General features: G+C 43.1%; 1 protein-coding gene across 1 annotated transcript in view; it reads right to left on the minus strand.

Moving 5' to 3' along the window:
* ORC1 (origin recognition complex subunit 1) overlaps positions 1–17111 on the minus strand; it is a 967334-nt gene that overhangs the window by 442000 nt on the left and 508223 nt on the right. Inside the window, exon 11 of the mRNA XM_044086852.1 lies at positions 9263–9370. Coding sequence (XP_043942787.1) covers positions 9263–9370 — 108 coding nt within the window. The remainder of the gene's footprint in view (positions 1–9262; positions 9371–17111) is intronic.

A 17111-nucleotide genomic window follows, 5' to 3' on the forward strand; every position in this document is an offset into this window, starting at 1 on the left:
CTCAACACCCACCATTAACCTGGTTCCACAGCTACTTGTCTAATAGAAAATAAATCAAGAAATGCTATAAAGACTACTCGGATTTCCTTACAGTTACAGTTGGCGTCCTTCAGAATCAGTTCTAAGGCCCCCTACTCTAATATCAATAACCTACACTCCACGACTAAACAAGCTACCCTGGTGTAATGTGCAGATGATGCCACACAAATCTGCTCAGCCCAAACACTAACTTCCCTACAGAGAACACCCAACAAGCCTTTTTAGCCATTGAACCCTGGCTAGATATCTTGGACGTGCTCCTAAATGTAAAAAATGCTTTTCACCCCTAAAAACTACTCTTGATAAAAACAAATCATTCCAAATCTTATCTACCAATAAAAATAAAATAGAATGCGCAAAACAACCCAAACTCCTTGGAGTATTACTTGATGACAGTCGCAAGTAAGACCGAAACCTACTACTAGCACTCAAAAAGATACAACTGGAAACTAGGATCTCTGTACAGAGCCATAAATTTCCTCACTGATCATTCCAGGAAAACCACATCACATGCATATCTACTCCCCTCCCTGCTCTATGCTTCTTCCATCTTTACAAAACTTAACACAACCATCAAATACAGATAAATTAAAGATAGCCTATAATAAAATCACAAAAATTACAACTAATAACCCCCCAAAAAATCCATCACTGCATAGCTCTAAAAAGCCTTAACTGACTAAAACCTAAAAACTAACTCCATTACTTTTGCCCACTTTAAAAAGTAATAACACAACACAATGCCATTAGCTAAATCCTATAAGTCCAACAAAAACATTCTATTGTCCATCTTGAGATACACCACCACCACAGGTGATTAATTATACTCTAACCAGGTTACAAAAACCTAAAGCCATATCTCCTCTGAAATAAGACAGACATGTTAAATAGCTTTAAGGTGTCATGGATGAAACTGCTACTACTACTTCTTCATTCGGCTTTTCCTGGTTAGGGGTCACCACAGCGGATCACCTGTCCGCTCATGATTGGCAGTTGAGTTTTACGGTGTTGAGTTGCCAGCCTGGCGCCCAACCTTCCACAGAAGACACACACACCTAGGGCCAATTTAGAGTGTCCAATCCACCTACAGCATGTCTTTGGGATGTGGGAGTAAACCGGAGCACCCGGAGGAAACCAACGCGACCACAGGGAGGACATGCAGACTCCACACAGAAGGCACCCCAGCATGGATGAAACTGCTACTAAAATGCTGATTGTATTCTTGCATTACTCCAAGCTGAATCCCAGAACTCAGCTACACTTCTAATTCCACTCTATGAACTCTTTCTTTAATCTAACTTGTACACAACTCTCTTTTGCAACACCCAAAACATGCCTGCACAACTTTTTGTAATGCTTTCTGTTACAGCCTACAGCCCACTTCTTCCTTATAAGAAATTTTCTTCCAGGTAACCCCGGATACATCTATTTTTTCATGCATGCTTTTACCTTTCATCTACCTCACCCTCTGCATATATAGTATCTTACTAGACTTCTTTCTTTAAATTTATCCTCCAGTATAATCTTTTCATTTCTGTGTTACCCGTGTTTATATATTCTAACTAAAAATCTCACTAGATAGGTTAGCTACTCTTAAATGTTAAATCTGTCTGTAATCAACTACCTCATGTTTCTATAATTCAAATGTGTATGGATATGGCTGCATTATCCTACGTAATGTGACATTATATAAAAAGAAGTTATGTACTTACCATAACGTTCCATCTGTGTTGATCTTCATTTATCCTTGACATATGGGTTCAGTTCCGAGCATCGGAACGGTCTCAACCGTTACTACAGACCACGAGGAACCAAAAACTCTCAAGCTTCAAGTCCAACCCAGAATGCTCCTCTCCAATTTACCTCAGAAAGAATTTGCAGATAAGCATGTCAGAATGTAATCCTAATAGCACTTCAGTGGAGACCATACCTAGTGTCATATATGCAAAAAACATACAACTAGGTCCAGATTTCGTTCCACCAGGAGGTCTGAATGGAAGGGGGATGGAAGGTGGGGAGTCTAGGATAAATGAAGATCAATGACATGCATGGAAGATACTCTAAGTACGTAATTTCTTTATCTGATGCCAATCATTTACTCCTTGACATATGGGACAGAGTTCCAAGCTACCTTACATCTTGGGAGGACTCATGGAAGGATATTCCTGAGCACCATAGAACCAAAGGATACTCTTCCCCTAAACACCAAATCTAATTTTTAATGAGTAATAAAGGTATGTGTGGAAGCCCATGTCGCAGCTGCACAAGTATCATCCAAGGAAGCCTTAGAAGGAAAAACTGCTGAAGTAGCTATGGCTCTAGTAGAGTCTGCCCACCCAGGTAAGTCAACTTTCCTCTTGTTGTATATGAAGGATATACAATCTTTTAGCCATCTAGATAAGGTAACTTTGGATACTGACTTACCCATTCTGGTATTTGAAAAGGAAATGAACAGTTGGTCAGATTTCCTAATGTCGCTCATTCTATGGAGATAAAATTGCAATAGTCTATGGATGTTCGATAAATGTAGAGTTTTTTCCCCAATTTCTCAAAAAAGTGAATAGACTGGTAAATTTATTGTCTGACTGATGTTTGTTTCTGACACCCCACCTTTAGTAGAAAAGAAAAGTTCATTCTCAAGGAATCTCTGTCTTTGTGGAACATCAAATATTGTGGTTTACAAGATAAGGCTTGAATCTTTTAAATTCTTCCGGCAGAAGTAATCACTATCAAAACGTTTTCAGAGATAAAAATTTTAGGTTGCAGTTGGCAGCAGGCTCAAAGGTGGAATGTACTATTGTCTGTAACACTAAGGTAAAATTCCAGTTGTTCCAGTGTGTTTTACACTTGGTTTCGACACTAAGGAATGATCCCAGGGTACAAATGGATCTTTATACAGAGGTTTACAAGGTCCCTTTAAGAATGCTCTGCGGTTTTAAAAGGTCCCTTTAGGTATGCTCTGCAAAGTTTATGAAATTAATGAATATTTTTGAACCCATTATGAAAGTTTGAAATAGCCTCTAGCTGGACCTTAATAGACAGTAAAGCTATAAATTATAAGATTTTGTCGACAGATGCAGAGAAAGGGTCAATGTTATTATCACGAGCCCAGTAAGAAAACTTCCATTTACTTTTCTACGGTTTCCTAATGGAGGGTTTGTGTGATGCCAAAAGAATCTTTCGAACTGGAGAAGACAGATAATCACGCCTGGCAATTAGTGGAAATGGAAAAACCAAGCTATAAGCCTGAGGTTCTGAAGATTTGGATGAACTAATCCCTCTGCATGGGATAGGAGATCGGAATCTGGGTCCAGAGTCCATGGTCACTGACGCAGATAAGGCCAAAGAAAGGGGGAACCAAATCAGTAGAGTCCAGAAGGGAGCAATGAGATTACTTTGCTCTATAACCTGATCGCTTTCTTTAGGAATAGAGGGATTAAAGGAAAGGGGGGAAAGGTGTAGAGAAGTCATGCAGGAGAACATCTCTCAGGGACTCCCACGGAAAGTGGGCCAGGGCAAAGTAGCTGCTGCATTTATTGTTCAGGGGAAATGCAAATTGGTGCCAGCTTGCTGCAACTTGTGACAATAAATTTTCCTTGCCACTTTCGGATTGAGAGGCCACCTGTGAGGCAGGAGAATGCAGCTCTTCAGTTTGCCCACTAGATCTCTCTGGAATATGCGTTGCTATCAGAAAGTGGTTGGAAGAAATCGCCCACTGCCAGACTCAGACCTTCTCGACAAAGGGTGTACGACTTGGTTCCTCCCTGCGTGTTGATGTAGCAAACTGCCAAAATACTATCCATTTGAATCACAATCCTTCCTGAGGGAAGAGCAGTTTCAAATGCCTGCAACACTGAAAGTATTGCCCTCCGCTTCAGAAAATTGATGTGCAAGTTGGCCTCTATGGGGTACCAAGTGCCTTGGACAGTCTTGCCCAGATAATGCCCCCCACCCCATCTGAGAAACATCTGTAGTCACTAGGGCTCAGGGTTGAGACAGAACAAAGGGATGGCCCAAGAGAATTTCATCTGACTGAATCCACCAAGCTAGGCCTTTCTTTCTGATCTGACATTGGCCAATACAGAATGGACCACAGAGATGCTAGAAGCCACTGAAGAATTCTCATTTGAAATCTTGCTAGAATCCAAGGTCTGTAAGACTAAATCGCATGGCTATTCTCTTGTTCCTGACAATCCGTTTTTTATTTGGACCTTGATCTTTTGCAGTCTTGGGAAGGGAAGCTATGCAAGTGTTGGCATCCAGCACCGCTCCTACAAACTCTAAAGTTTGTGTTGAAGTCTGTTGTGATTTTTCATAATTCACAGTAATGCCCAGATCGGTGCAAGTCTGGAGAAAGTAGTCTCTTGTTTGTTCTAGTAGATGCCTGTAGGGAGCAGTAATGAGCCGGTCATCCAAGTATGGAAACACCCAGAATCCTTGCACTCTCAAGTGAGCTGCTACTACTGCCATGCATTTGGTGAACACCCTGGGGGCTGTGATGAAGCCAAAAGGTAGAGTTCTGAACTGATGATGACTGGCTCCCAACCAGAAGTGGAGAAATCTCCTGGAGCACTTGTCTTTTTATGCGGTAATCTGTGACTTATCAAGCACATCCAACAGCCTTTTCCCTATAAATGGGAGAACACACTAAACCGTGACCATCTGGAATTTTGTCAAATCGACTTGTTCAAGACACTCTGATCCAAAACTGGTCTCCAGTCCACTGTCTTCTTTGACACTAAAGAATCTTGAGTAAATTCTGGATTCTATCTGGTCTGGTGGGACCTCTGGGATGACACTTTTGAAGCAGTTTTTGAATTTCCAGTACTGCTGGTTCCCTCTGACTGGGTGGAAAATCAGAGATTCTGTTGGAATTATTTGGACGAGAGAGAGAGAGAGTATGGTGTATCCTCTGGTCATAATGCTTTGCACCCAAACATCTGAAGTTATCTGAAGCCAGGCAAGTTGGTGCAAGGGTAGACGCCACCAGACTGCTTCCAGATGAAAGCAACAAGGCCTCCTTTCAAGACTGCTGGTAGGGCTTGCCAGGAAAGGAGTCACTGGAACCCTGATTTTGCGGGCCACCTCTGCCACATGGACAGCATCTTCCATTAAAGCCCCCCCCTTGCCCCTGGGAAATCCACTGCTACGCGTGTCCTGAAAAGGGCCTTGGGACTTTCTGAACCACATTTTCTCACTCCTCTAACTCCTGGAGAAGGACCACTGAGGACTAGAAAAATGTACGCCCACTGCAGAAAAGGTCTTTCCATCTTTCTCACACCTGGACAAAGTTTCTCAAACTTTATGGCCAAAAAGGGACAATCTGTCAAAGGGTGCATTGATGAATGAAGACTTGAATGGTTCTGCAAATTCGCATAAGTACATCCAGGCATGTTGCCTAATGGCTATGCCTGATCTCGCTGCTCTAGTCATCCCTTCGGCTGCATACATAATGAGCATCATGGACAAATATGAAATGGACTCTAGGGTGGCCAACTGAAAAGCAACATTATCTTGGACCTCTTCAGATATGGCTCTTGCCAAGGTATCCAATAACTCTTTAATCAGAGCCCTCTGAAGTCTGGTGGAGTGTGACAAAGTTCAAAGACCTCAGTGCAAAGGTTGAAGTGTAAACCCATTTTCCAAACCTATCCATCATCCGAAACTCTCTACTGGGAGGATGGATGGTGAACTTTCCCCTGCCAGTTCCTTTTTTGTGGCCACCGTTAACACCATGGCATCTATTGGTAATCCCTTTGCCCAAAATTGGTGGTTCTCTGGTGCAGATAGAATTTTGTCTCGCCCACCTGCTGCGAGACCAACTTAATGAGCTCGGCAGCAGGCGGAGTAACCTAAGAGGTAGACCCCTGCAGGTACACAGATTGCTCCTAAGAGTGCTTTTGGGACATCAAGCCATCCCTCTGTTTAAGGATCTCAAGGATGTGCTCAAAGTAGACATATTCCGGGGGGTGGGGGGGGGGGGTTGACCATCTCCCTCATGAAAAAATCAGTGCCTTTTGTGATGGATTCTTCCAGGGAATGTAAGTGTTTCCTCTTACACTTCCTCTTATGAGGAACCTCCTCAGTGGGGTGGTATGGGGAGTTAGAAGAGAACAATACATGAATAGGTGTCTACTTCCTGTGGCTTTGGTGCTGTCCAGGCATTGAGACTGGAAAATCGGGAAATTGCTCCAACAAGGAAAGAAGAAACTGAAAGCCCACAGTGGACAAGGCTCTCTCCATTGTCTGGAATGCCCCCCCCCCCCGAAGAGGGGAAGGGAACCCTGAACCAAGAAGGACTGCCTCAGAACTGTGGTCACTCCCCGCTCTGAAAAAGCTGCTCCCAAAGCTGAAGCCGTGGTAGAGCTAACGTTTCGAATCCCGCCCTTCAGAGCAGACAGTGTAGCCACAACCATGAGAGTTCTCCAGATCTGAAAGAGCAGAAGAACTTAGGATAGAAATCTGTACCAGAGATGTAGATCTTGTCATAACCAAAACAGTCAGCAACAGAATCTTCAAGGCCTCAGAGGACGGTAGAGGAGGAAGAGTAAAAGGGGTCACAGGAGGAAAGGATACGGGCACCCAAAGGGGTCAGAACAGAGGATGTACCTGCAAGTCCATTTGCTGCAAGGAGCTAATCTACCAATCTGAACCTATTTCTGTTAGGCTCCTAGTGGAACGAACTGACAAGATAGAGGGGGATTTTGGTCTTTCCAAGAATGAGTTGAGCAACGGACCAGCAAAGGGATCTATGGATGTGGAACATCTGGTCCTAGGTCTATCTAAGAAAGAAAATTCAGGACATTCCATTGGATCCGAAGATATTAGTGCCACAATGGGAGACTGAGCGAGGCTGTCGGCTCCATAGGTTAGTCTAATATTTGCTCTAATAATTTCGGCATCAGTGGAGAAGTCAGTTTCGGTGTAGAAGTCTGCACCAAAGTAGTCTTTGAAGAAACTGTCAGTTCCGTAGAAATGACAGGAACTAAAGTCCTCAGTTTTTTGTTAGTCAGTACCAAGGGGGAAGCTGGTACTAATTGACCCCACTTTTTTGGTTTGTCTAATTTAGAGGATGAAGAGGAAGGGGAAGATGCATCTGTTTTGCTTTGCTGTAAAAACTAGGTAAAGCTTCCTTAAAGGCAGATTTAATCATCCTCTTTAGCAGTAATTTGTTTTTCCTTTCTACCATGGCCCGGTGACTAAAGGCATGATAGATTGAACAACCCTCTTGCAAGTGCACCAGACCCAGGCAACAGATACAAAGAGAATGACAATCGTTACTGGGCATCTTACAGTCACACTCGACATTTTTTAAAATCAGAGGCTCCTTTAACTTTGTCAGCCATATCTTATACAAGCAATAACCCAAACAACAGAAACCAAAAAGGGAAAAAGACAGCAAGGCTACCAACAATGGTAGATAAGAGTACAGAAGTACAGTAGACTACCAGCGATGGTAAACAGACTACAAGTGTAGGGAGAAATATTAAAGATATAACTACTACTACTTTTTTTTTTTTTTGAAAGGGTAGGAAAAAAGCACTACCAACAATGGTCGTCGCAAGGTACACTAAAGTGTATAAGGGGAGGAAGGAGAGGCTGAAGGAGAAAAATCAACAAGCTATATACTAATAAGGAAAAAAACTGTAGGACTACAGAAAAAATAAGAAAATTAAACTTGGCTCGAGAGCAATTTGGCAACACACCTGTCAAAGAAAGTGGCAAATGAGATCGGAGGTAAACTGGGGAGGAGCATTCTCGGTAGGACTTAAGCTCAAGAGTTTTTGGTTCTTGCGGGCTGTAGTAATGGTGGAGTCGGTTCCGATGCTCGGAACCGAACCCATATGTCAAGAAATAAATGAAGAGTGACAACATCAGATCTCACTGTATTTACTATATTATATTTGGAGCTTTACACTCCAGTCCTCCGTGAAAATGGGAGAAAATCCCAGTCGGAATTTCCTAGTAAAGAAAAATAAATAAATAAATGGGGAGGGGGTGTTTACCTTACAAACACAAGGTAGATGGGTTTGATGCTCACCCTTAAGGAACATGGCTGAGCTGAAAAAGGCCCACTGGAGTTAAGTCTAGTAATTACCTATGAACCTAAATAAGACGGACTCTCAGTGGTTCCCTAAAGTAATTCAGAAACTCATAATTGCAGGTTCCAGAATTATAAAAAGCAACACCACAAGACGACAGAAAATATCAAACGCTGATTGCTTTAAAAAGTTGTTTTGCAAGCAGGCAATCCTCTAGGCACTCCCATGACTATGGTACTTATATATGCAGATTCTACCACTGCCATATCTCTGAGAAAAGGGAACACTCAGACACAATGATCTTGGGTTAAGTCTGAAATTGTTTTCAATCTCACCATTTCAAGACTTGCACTAACGAATCTCTGAAGGAAAAAGTGTTACCATGTCAGTGCATTTTCATGAAAAAGTAGTAATACCTCATCCCTCAAAATGGTATGCAGTAAAAATATTATTTACCCCCCCCCCCCCAAAAATAGTCTTGCATCTTTAAGATACAGCAGCGATGACCACCTGTTTCAGGGATTTAGGTTGTAAGTCTTTAGCACAGCTAACACAGATGCAATTACCCATTACTATACTCTACTTGAATGTTCTAGTAAACGAGATAAAAAGTGGACCAAAGACTGGATGCCCCCACAAGTAGTATGCTACTCTAGACTGGAGCTGTACTGCCATATTACAATGACTTTGCCAGAAAGCTAGGTTAGATAATCAAGATAAAGTAGTATCAATTCCTAATTTTTCTACGGCTAGTTAATAGAAATGAATAGGTGGGTATTCTGTAGTGTTCTTCCTCTGACCTTAGGATGTGACATACTATTGTTATACTCAAAACCACTGAAAATAGTCCATTCATCTCCCTGTTTTTTGCATCTTGGTATTATGATCAACAGGGAAGACAAAGCAATACAGACCAATACCACTCATCCCTCTATATTGCAGACATCTCCCTCATACTTTACTGTGACCTACGAACAAATCACTCCGTGCAACCTACAGATGGAGCTGCGTTGAACGCATACATACAAAAGCCCTCCTGGGAACACTTGAATGGATATATAACAAACTGCATATTTAGCAAGATGCACTGCAGTCATCCTTAAAAGCCTGCTAGATCATGGGTTTGTAATGCATCAACAAGAATCATTACTGGCCAACATGCTTTTAAGATGAACACTTACCTCATCCACTAGCAGGACTGCAGTCTCTCTCTTTGGTGATGGAGTGCTGAACCGTTTCTCTAGCAGAGCAGCAGCATGGTCAGCAGTGGCCTTTTGTCCAGTCAGCATCTGCAATGCAACAAAACAGAATCAAACGCCTGGACTTCATTTCTTTTCATTTATAATTTATGTTTCAACTGGACATATATACTCTACAACTTCCACCCAGTTTTAGTAAAATTTGGCAGCTTCTTAAATAGATATGCTGATGTTTTTGGAAATTTTTTAGTGTGGAATTATGCTATTTGTTCTCAGTTAAAACACCAAGGTTTAAGAGAAGTAATGTTTCTGAAGGGTTAGCCATGTGAATACAAACATGGTAAATTAAATAATATATGGCCATACAACATAATGTGGTTAATGGAGTAAGCTGCAACCGTTTTTTCACGTAGGCCTGGGCTCGATTCTCCTCGCTCTCTGCAAGTCAATTCACCTGATTAAAGCTCCTGGATCATCCTTCTATGCACTTGTTAACAGGACTTGCCAGGCTAACAGACAGCAAATAAAAACTAATTCTACTTGTGCTATGCCCCTAGAGAAACAAATTCCTTAAGTCATCAACTTGACCGCTACAACAGTATCACACACTGTTCATGCTTGATATAGAATGACAGTATGCCATTTTAAGCTATAGCAAGATGATACAAGCAGGTAACGCTCCAACGAGATGCATAACAGAAAGAATCAAAGCAACGCAGACACGCACACAGACACAGACAGGCAGACACACACGCACACAGACACAGACAGGCAGACACGCGCGCACACACAGACACACGCGCGCGCGCACACAGACTGCGTGTGCGGCGCACACTGAACATGCGTCGGCGCACAGACCTGCGTCTTGGCAGCACACGATGTCTTGGCGCACACACACAGACGTGCGCGAGCACACAGATGCGCGCACGCACACACAGACGCGCGCGCACACACAGACGCGCGCGCGCGCACACACACAGACGCGCGCGCACACACACAGACGCACACACACACAGACGCACACACACACAGACGCAGCACACACAGACGCTACACACACACAGACGCACACACACAGGCAGCACACAGCGCACACACACAGACGCAGCACACAGGCAGACACACAGGCAGCACAGACACACACACACAGACACACACACACAGACACACACACACAGACACACACACACAGACACACACACCAATGATTACTTACTGAAGAATGCGTACAAAACAAAGGAGAAACTATACAACTCTCACAGAAAAGTTCAGTCATGATGCAACAACATGCCTCAACTGTCTTTGCAGAAAAAAATTATTTACAAAATGGCAGAAGTGAACGAAGACAATACCACTGTGTGAATACCTTCACTACAGCTGTTCAAAAATAACCACTAATATAAGACATTCATAAAAGAATGGTATTAGCCACAAGCAAATGTCAACCTTCTGTCCAGAAAGCAATCAGGTTATCCCCTAAATCGAAAAAGATCTCTCACGTTGTGGAAATAAGCTGCGATTTAGTAGTAAAGAGAATGTAACCTGTCCAGCCATCAACTCATTTTCAGTGCGACATCTGGGTAGAGAAAACTGTTTGCAGCCAATGTCCTTTCATAGCTACCTAAAGATCTAAGTATAACCCCAACATTCCCAATTTTGTACAAAAAAGGAGGTTATTGTCCCACTGTACTCATCCCTCATTAGACCCATTATAGAATACAACACCCCGTTTGGTATGTACCTCTCAAGACATCTGCAACAACTGGAAAGGCCGCAAAATATCTCACTAAAAGAATCACAGGCCTAAAGCAGATGCGCTAAGCTGACCGCCTTAAAAAACTCCAGCTATACTTGGTCGCATATAGTCTACTCAGAGGCAATCTCTGCTTAACATACAAGGCCATGTCAAACCCAGAGCTGTTGGACATGCTACACTTAAAGAAATCCCAATCCCTCACAGCCACACGCTCTAAGGATCTAAACTTTATCATCACAATAAACAAAACATGCTGGAGGGATAGGTTCCTGACCCAGAGACTCCCCAGACTCTGGAACAGACTGCCCATACATGTCAAGCAGAGCGCCTCTTTGTCCCCTCTTCAAAAGGAACCTTGAAGATTGGATGGGAGAAAGGAAATTCACCCCAGGGATCATGTCAGTCACCCTAATAGACATGGCATGTCCAGGGAAGTAAATAGTGTGGAAAGAAATAGCCAGGGAATTGTTATGGCTAGGCTTGTATAGGCCCTAGGGCCGATAGCCTAGTACCAACCTATGTACATAATATTTGTGCCTAGCCACCATACAGGGTAAAAGCCTACGTACAAATTAATCATACTGTCACAGTACATATTGTAAGTCCTTCAGATGAGATTTTAAATTGAGATTTCAAATTGAGATTTCATCAGCCTAAGTTGATGGTAGATCAGGTGGACAAAAAAGATCCCACAACACTTGAGAGGAAAAAAAAAAAAAAATAGGTGAAGTTCCTCAGTGCCCTGGCCAGATATTCCCCAGTTATATGAATACCACCACGGGTCTCCCTGAAAACAGGAGATTGGCCTAGCAGGACAACCAGGTAAATAAAGTACAAATAAAAATATATAAATACACTGGTGAGCGAGAAAGCATGCACATAAACATATTACATTGCAGCTGAAAGACAACTATACACAACAGAACAGGTAAACCTAAACACTAAATACATACAGTCTAAAATACTACAGTTTAAATGCAATGATTTCATATAAAGGAAAATTAATATTCTGGTGTGAACCATTAACCAGGAAAAGATATGTGAAAGAACCCAGTTCTAGAACATCTATGATTTATGGAGCAGAAAAGTCTGTCTGGAATTTTAAGGTAGAATGATTTTTGAGAATGCAATGACACCAATGTAAACTTCCGAAAATACATGTAGACCACAATAAAGCACCAAAACTTTGCATAGCGGAAACTTCTGAAAAAAGTGCAGAACATGTTTGAGAACTGGAAGCTAATAACCTAACAAAAAGCGATATTTTGTTTGAGCCAAGGTTCTAGAAACTTTAAGAACCATGTTTATGAAATGGTAGGTCTCAGTCCATGTAATTTTATGGTGGTCTGTGCTGCGACTCCACAGCAGCAGCTTAAAAATTGCACTCTTCAGAATTTTCTACAGATGGATTTTTGTCTCACATCACAATGTACATATTGTGCAGCCCTCATGCATCGCACACACCAGTTTTGCCAGGGTTCACCTAATGTGTCTATTTCAAGTCCCTCTTCCGCCATCCCCTCTGCTCTCCTTTTTCTTGTAGCATCCCCATCACAGCTTTCCATATTTGTCCATCCTCCATTTTTCAGGCTTCGTGTCCTTGCGACTTTCTGTTCAGCTATTCTTTTCGCACCCTGCCTTTTTTCCAATGTTTCACTATCAAAGCCCGCCCCCCGTACCCAACATAATTCTTTCCTTCTGCCATTATCATGTGACACTCAGTCTGATTCTTTTTTCTCTCTTTCTGTTTTGTTACAGCCATCTCCCTGATCCCTACTTATCCACTTGCACTCCCAAACACTCAAAAGCCTCACCTTTACCTCTACAACTCTGGCAAGTTTTCTTTTCTTTCGTCCTTTTATCATCTATGTAGTCAGATAACATCTATGTATTGTTCACAGATTTTGGTTCCCTGACGCATGCAGTTTTTGGGTCACAATCCTTCGTCATGCTTCATCTTCTAGGCTCCAATCCTACTCCCCTTTCCCCAACTTCTTTTCATTTACCATTACTTATTTTCCTCAGGTCTTCATATATCCTCCTAAAGATTTCCCTTTCCTTCCACTCCCACGTCTCATTTTATTAACGTGCCCTTCCATTATTATTCCTTTCTTTTTCCCTCAGCCTGCACAAGCATTCTCCATTTCCAGGCATCTTAGTTTGAAATATGTCCACTAGCCCTACTGTGACATTCCAGACTTTTGCCCCAATTCCTGTCAAGTTCTACCTTCTCACCTCTAATTCAACTTTCTTCCCATTTGGCTATCTTCTTTCCTATGAACTGCTCCCTCCTTTCCACATTTTTTCTCTTTTCGGTTTCCTCAACTAATGTTTCCCCACATCTTTACAGCATCCTCTAGCCTCTATCATCCTCTTTCCCATCACTTTTGCTGTCTTCTGTCATACTTTATCCATCTGACACATGACAATGTTTGTGTGGGAATCCCTATCCTCCCTTTTTGCTACCTACAGTGAACTTTGCCTTTCCAATCCTCTCTCCTTTGCCATTTTCCACCTACTTTTACACCTCCTGCTGCAGTTTTCCAAGCAGACCTTCAAATCGGTCTAGCAGTATCCTCTTTGCTCCATTTGTTACTACTAGGTTTATCATCTGGCTCACATTAGTTCTCCCCAGTTGTGTGAATGTCTAGTTGCTCCCCAAATCAGTATTTCTGTGAGCTCTCTCTTACTTCTTCAAATTTCTTTTGGCTAGTATTCTGCAGCGTATGACCCACCTTCACCATTAAATGCCTCAGGTATTCTCACTCTTTCACCCCTCCTATATTTCCTCTTCCTTTCTCCTCCCCTAGCTAGACCACAACCATTTTCTCAGTACTGCACTTAAGGCCAAAGATCTCACCAAACTTTTCATACAATGACATTACTCTAAAGTCACTCTGTACTTACCACCCTCATTTCTCTCGATTTTCACCACTTCCACCTTTTGTTTCTGTACTGCCTACTCATTAGCTCTCCTTTTCCATGCTTCTGTCCCAATTATTTTCCCTCCGTTTGGTTCCAACCAGTGTCTTTTCATTTCTTCCTACCCCTCCTGTCATTGTCCTCTAGGGTTTCCTGTATGAGTTGTCTCAGTTGTTTCTTCCCCTTCTCCTCTTTCCACTTTCTGGTGTTCCATCTCCAGCCTTGATCCTTTCCTGTTTCTTCTCCCATTGCGCTATCATTACCACAACTCGACAGTTGGAAAAATAGCTTTCCTGTATGAGGATATCCCTGACCGGTTTCAAAATGGCTCCTTTCCCTAACTCCAGTATTTTGTCTAACCTGCTCACCTACACTAAGCTGTTTCTTGTAACTGTATATTCCCTACTTGTTGGGTTTCCTCTCTCCACCTATCATGATGGTTGAGTTTTGCCACCCCCCCCCTTGATCAGTCTTCTCTTCATTTTGTGGTGGTACTCCTTTTCCCTTGTAGCCTTATCCATCTCTGGGGTCTGGTGCAATACTGTAATCCCCCTCCCAGATTACTCTCTTCACTTGTTCCCACTCCTCAAAATATGTTGCACAGAATTTCTCTGTACCTTTATTTGGCATATACATTTCCTATTGTCTGTCTTCCTATATTCTGCCCTGCCATATTATTCAGCTTTCTTCCCTTCTAATATTTTCTGTAACCTTCTGTAACCCATCTCCTGAAGATTATCACCACTCCATTTTCTGTCCACCTGCTTTCCAGTCTTTGCTTAATACCTCTGTCCCCTTTCTTACCTGCAGTTTTTCTCTTTTGCAGCAGTAAAACATACCCTTGCAGTCTGCACAGCCTGTCCTTGACCCCCCCCCTTTATAGGGCATAATACTCCCATATATTTCATGTCACTATCCTCACTTGCTGAGTCCTTGTCTTTATCCCCTCAGCCTTTGTAAGAGCGCTCCCTTGAGTGTCCCCAGCTGGTTGGATTAGTAGTCCATATGGGTCTACATTAGAAGCACGAAACTGCTTTTGAGCGAACACGTAAAGAGCGACACATTCATCGAAGCACATTTAAGTGATTCAATGAATATGTCACAGGGCAAGGAGGTAGTCTGCCAACTGCATGGAGTTGCCCTTTCCTTCGATATAGTGCGATCTCGGAGTTGGTATATTTAGTTGGGGGGCACAGCCCCCCACGTTGGAGGGTATGGGGCAAAGCCCTACACCTGATCATGATTCATTTTTATTTTTTCCGAGCAGCCACGTGAAAAATTTGATTATGTGGCCGTTCGCTATTTACAAGTTTTGCGTATTATGTGTTGATTTATGTAGACGCACATAATAGTGTTCATTGTTCATAGGTTCATACTAGGCTATCTGCCCTAGGGCATTTATAAGCCTAGCCAGAGTGTGTTTGGCTTTCGCCACCCATTTTAAAATTAATTTTGTTATGCCCTTTTTCGAGGTTAGCATACTGTGCCTCTGTCTAACAGTGACACAGAAGTGATACCCGGGGTAAACCTACGATCCCCCATCCACTCATCAAGATTCCTCTTGAAGAGAGGAAATGAGGGACTCTGCCTAACCTGGACTGGGATTTTATTCCAGAGTGAAGGGAGCCTCTGGGTTATGAATCTGTCCCTCCAGCATGTCCTATTTATTTCAGTGCTGAGGTTCAAGTCTCTCGAGCGCGTAGCTCGATGGGAATTGGATTTTCTGAGGTGCAGCATGTCCATTAATTCCGGGTTTGACATGGCTTTATACGTCAGGCACAGATCGCCTCTGAGCAGGCGGTATGCCACTGAGTAGAGCTGGAGTTTCTTTAACTGGGCAGCATATGGCAACTGTTTGAGCCCTTTGATCCTCTTAGTGAGGTACTTTTGGGGTCTTTCCAGTTGCTGCAGGTGTCTGGTAAGGTACATCCCAAAAAGTGCATTGTACTCAATTATGGGCCTGATGAGTGATGAGTAAAGAGGCACGATGACCTCCCCTGATCTAGATGTGAATCCCTTCATGATTAGGTGGGCTATATAAAATGTTTTTCTAACCACTTTGGCCACGTGGTTGTCAAATGAGAGATTGCTATCAACTTGGGTCCCCAGGTCCCTAATTACTTTTTCTGTACTTAATGGATTACCACCTATGTGGTAATTTGTGGGCACTTTGTTTTTGCCAAAGGGGATGACTATACACTTTTTGGCATTTAGCTTGAGGCCATGGCTCTAGCACCAGTTGTCTGTTTCTATGAGGCCCTTTTGGAGGATGCTTGTGTCGGCTGGAGAGTCGATTATAGCACCCAGTTTGCAGTCATCTGCGAACTTGGTCAGCCAGAGTCCTTCCGTGTTGGCCTGTACCTCTGAGAAATATATACCGAACAGGAGAGGTCCCAGGACTGAGCCTTGTGGGACACCACTTGTAACTGGTTTGGAGTCTGACATGGCTCCAGCAATTCTAACCATGTGGGTTCTATCCTTGAGCCAGTTTGCAACCCATCTAGTGACATAGGGGTTTATATTTAAGCTGGTGAGCTTATCTATAATGCCCGAGTGGGGTATTGTATCGAAGGCTTTTGCGAGGTCCAGGTAGGCAGTGTGGACCACCTTCCCCTCGTCAATGGCCTTGGTGACTGTTTCAAAGAAATCAACCAGGTTTAAGAAGCAGGATCTGCCCTTAAAGCCGAACTGGGTAGGATCCAGTGTCTGTAGGGCCCCAATATCTTTTTTTATGAGGTCCATGATGATCCTTTCCATAGCTTTGCAGACCAAGCTAGTCAGGCTTATGGGGCGATAGTTTCCAGGATCCGTTGAGGCACCACCTTTGTGGAGAGGGACCACTGTTGCTGTACGCCACTCTTTGGGTACATATCCTGTGGTAAGGCTGAGATTGAACAGTAGTTTTATGTTTGGGTTTAGCTCTTCTTGGAGTTCATGTAGGACGCAGCCCGGGACACCGTCTGGTCCCATTGATGCTGTGTTTTTGCTTTGGAGAGGGTGGCTCTTACCTGAGCATCTGAGATGTCGGGGGGGCAGCACTCTGCTGGGATAGATATTTGCCCTTTTGGTGGGGGGGGGGGGGAGAAGTTTGCGCTGAACCTGTCAGCTAGGATGTTGGCAATGTCTGTGGGTTCGGTGTATTATTTGTCATTT

This window comes from Protopterus annectens, chromosome 10.part0 (assembly GCF_019279795.1).
Source record: "Protopterus annectens isolate FY-2018-M chromosome 10.part0, PAN1.0, whole genome shotgun sequence".
NCBI classification, from domain to species: Eukaryota; Metazoa; Chordata; order Ceratodontiformes; family Protopteridae; genus Protopterus; species Protopterus annectens.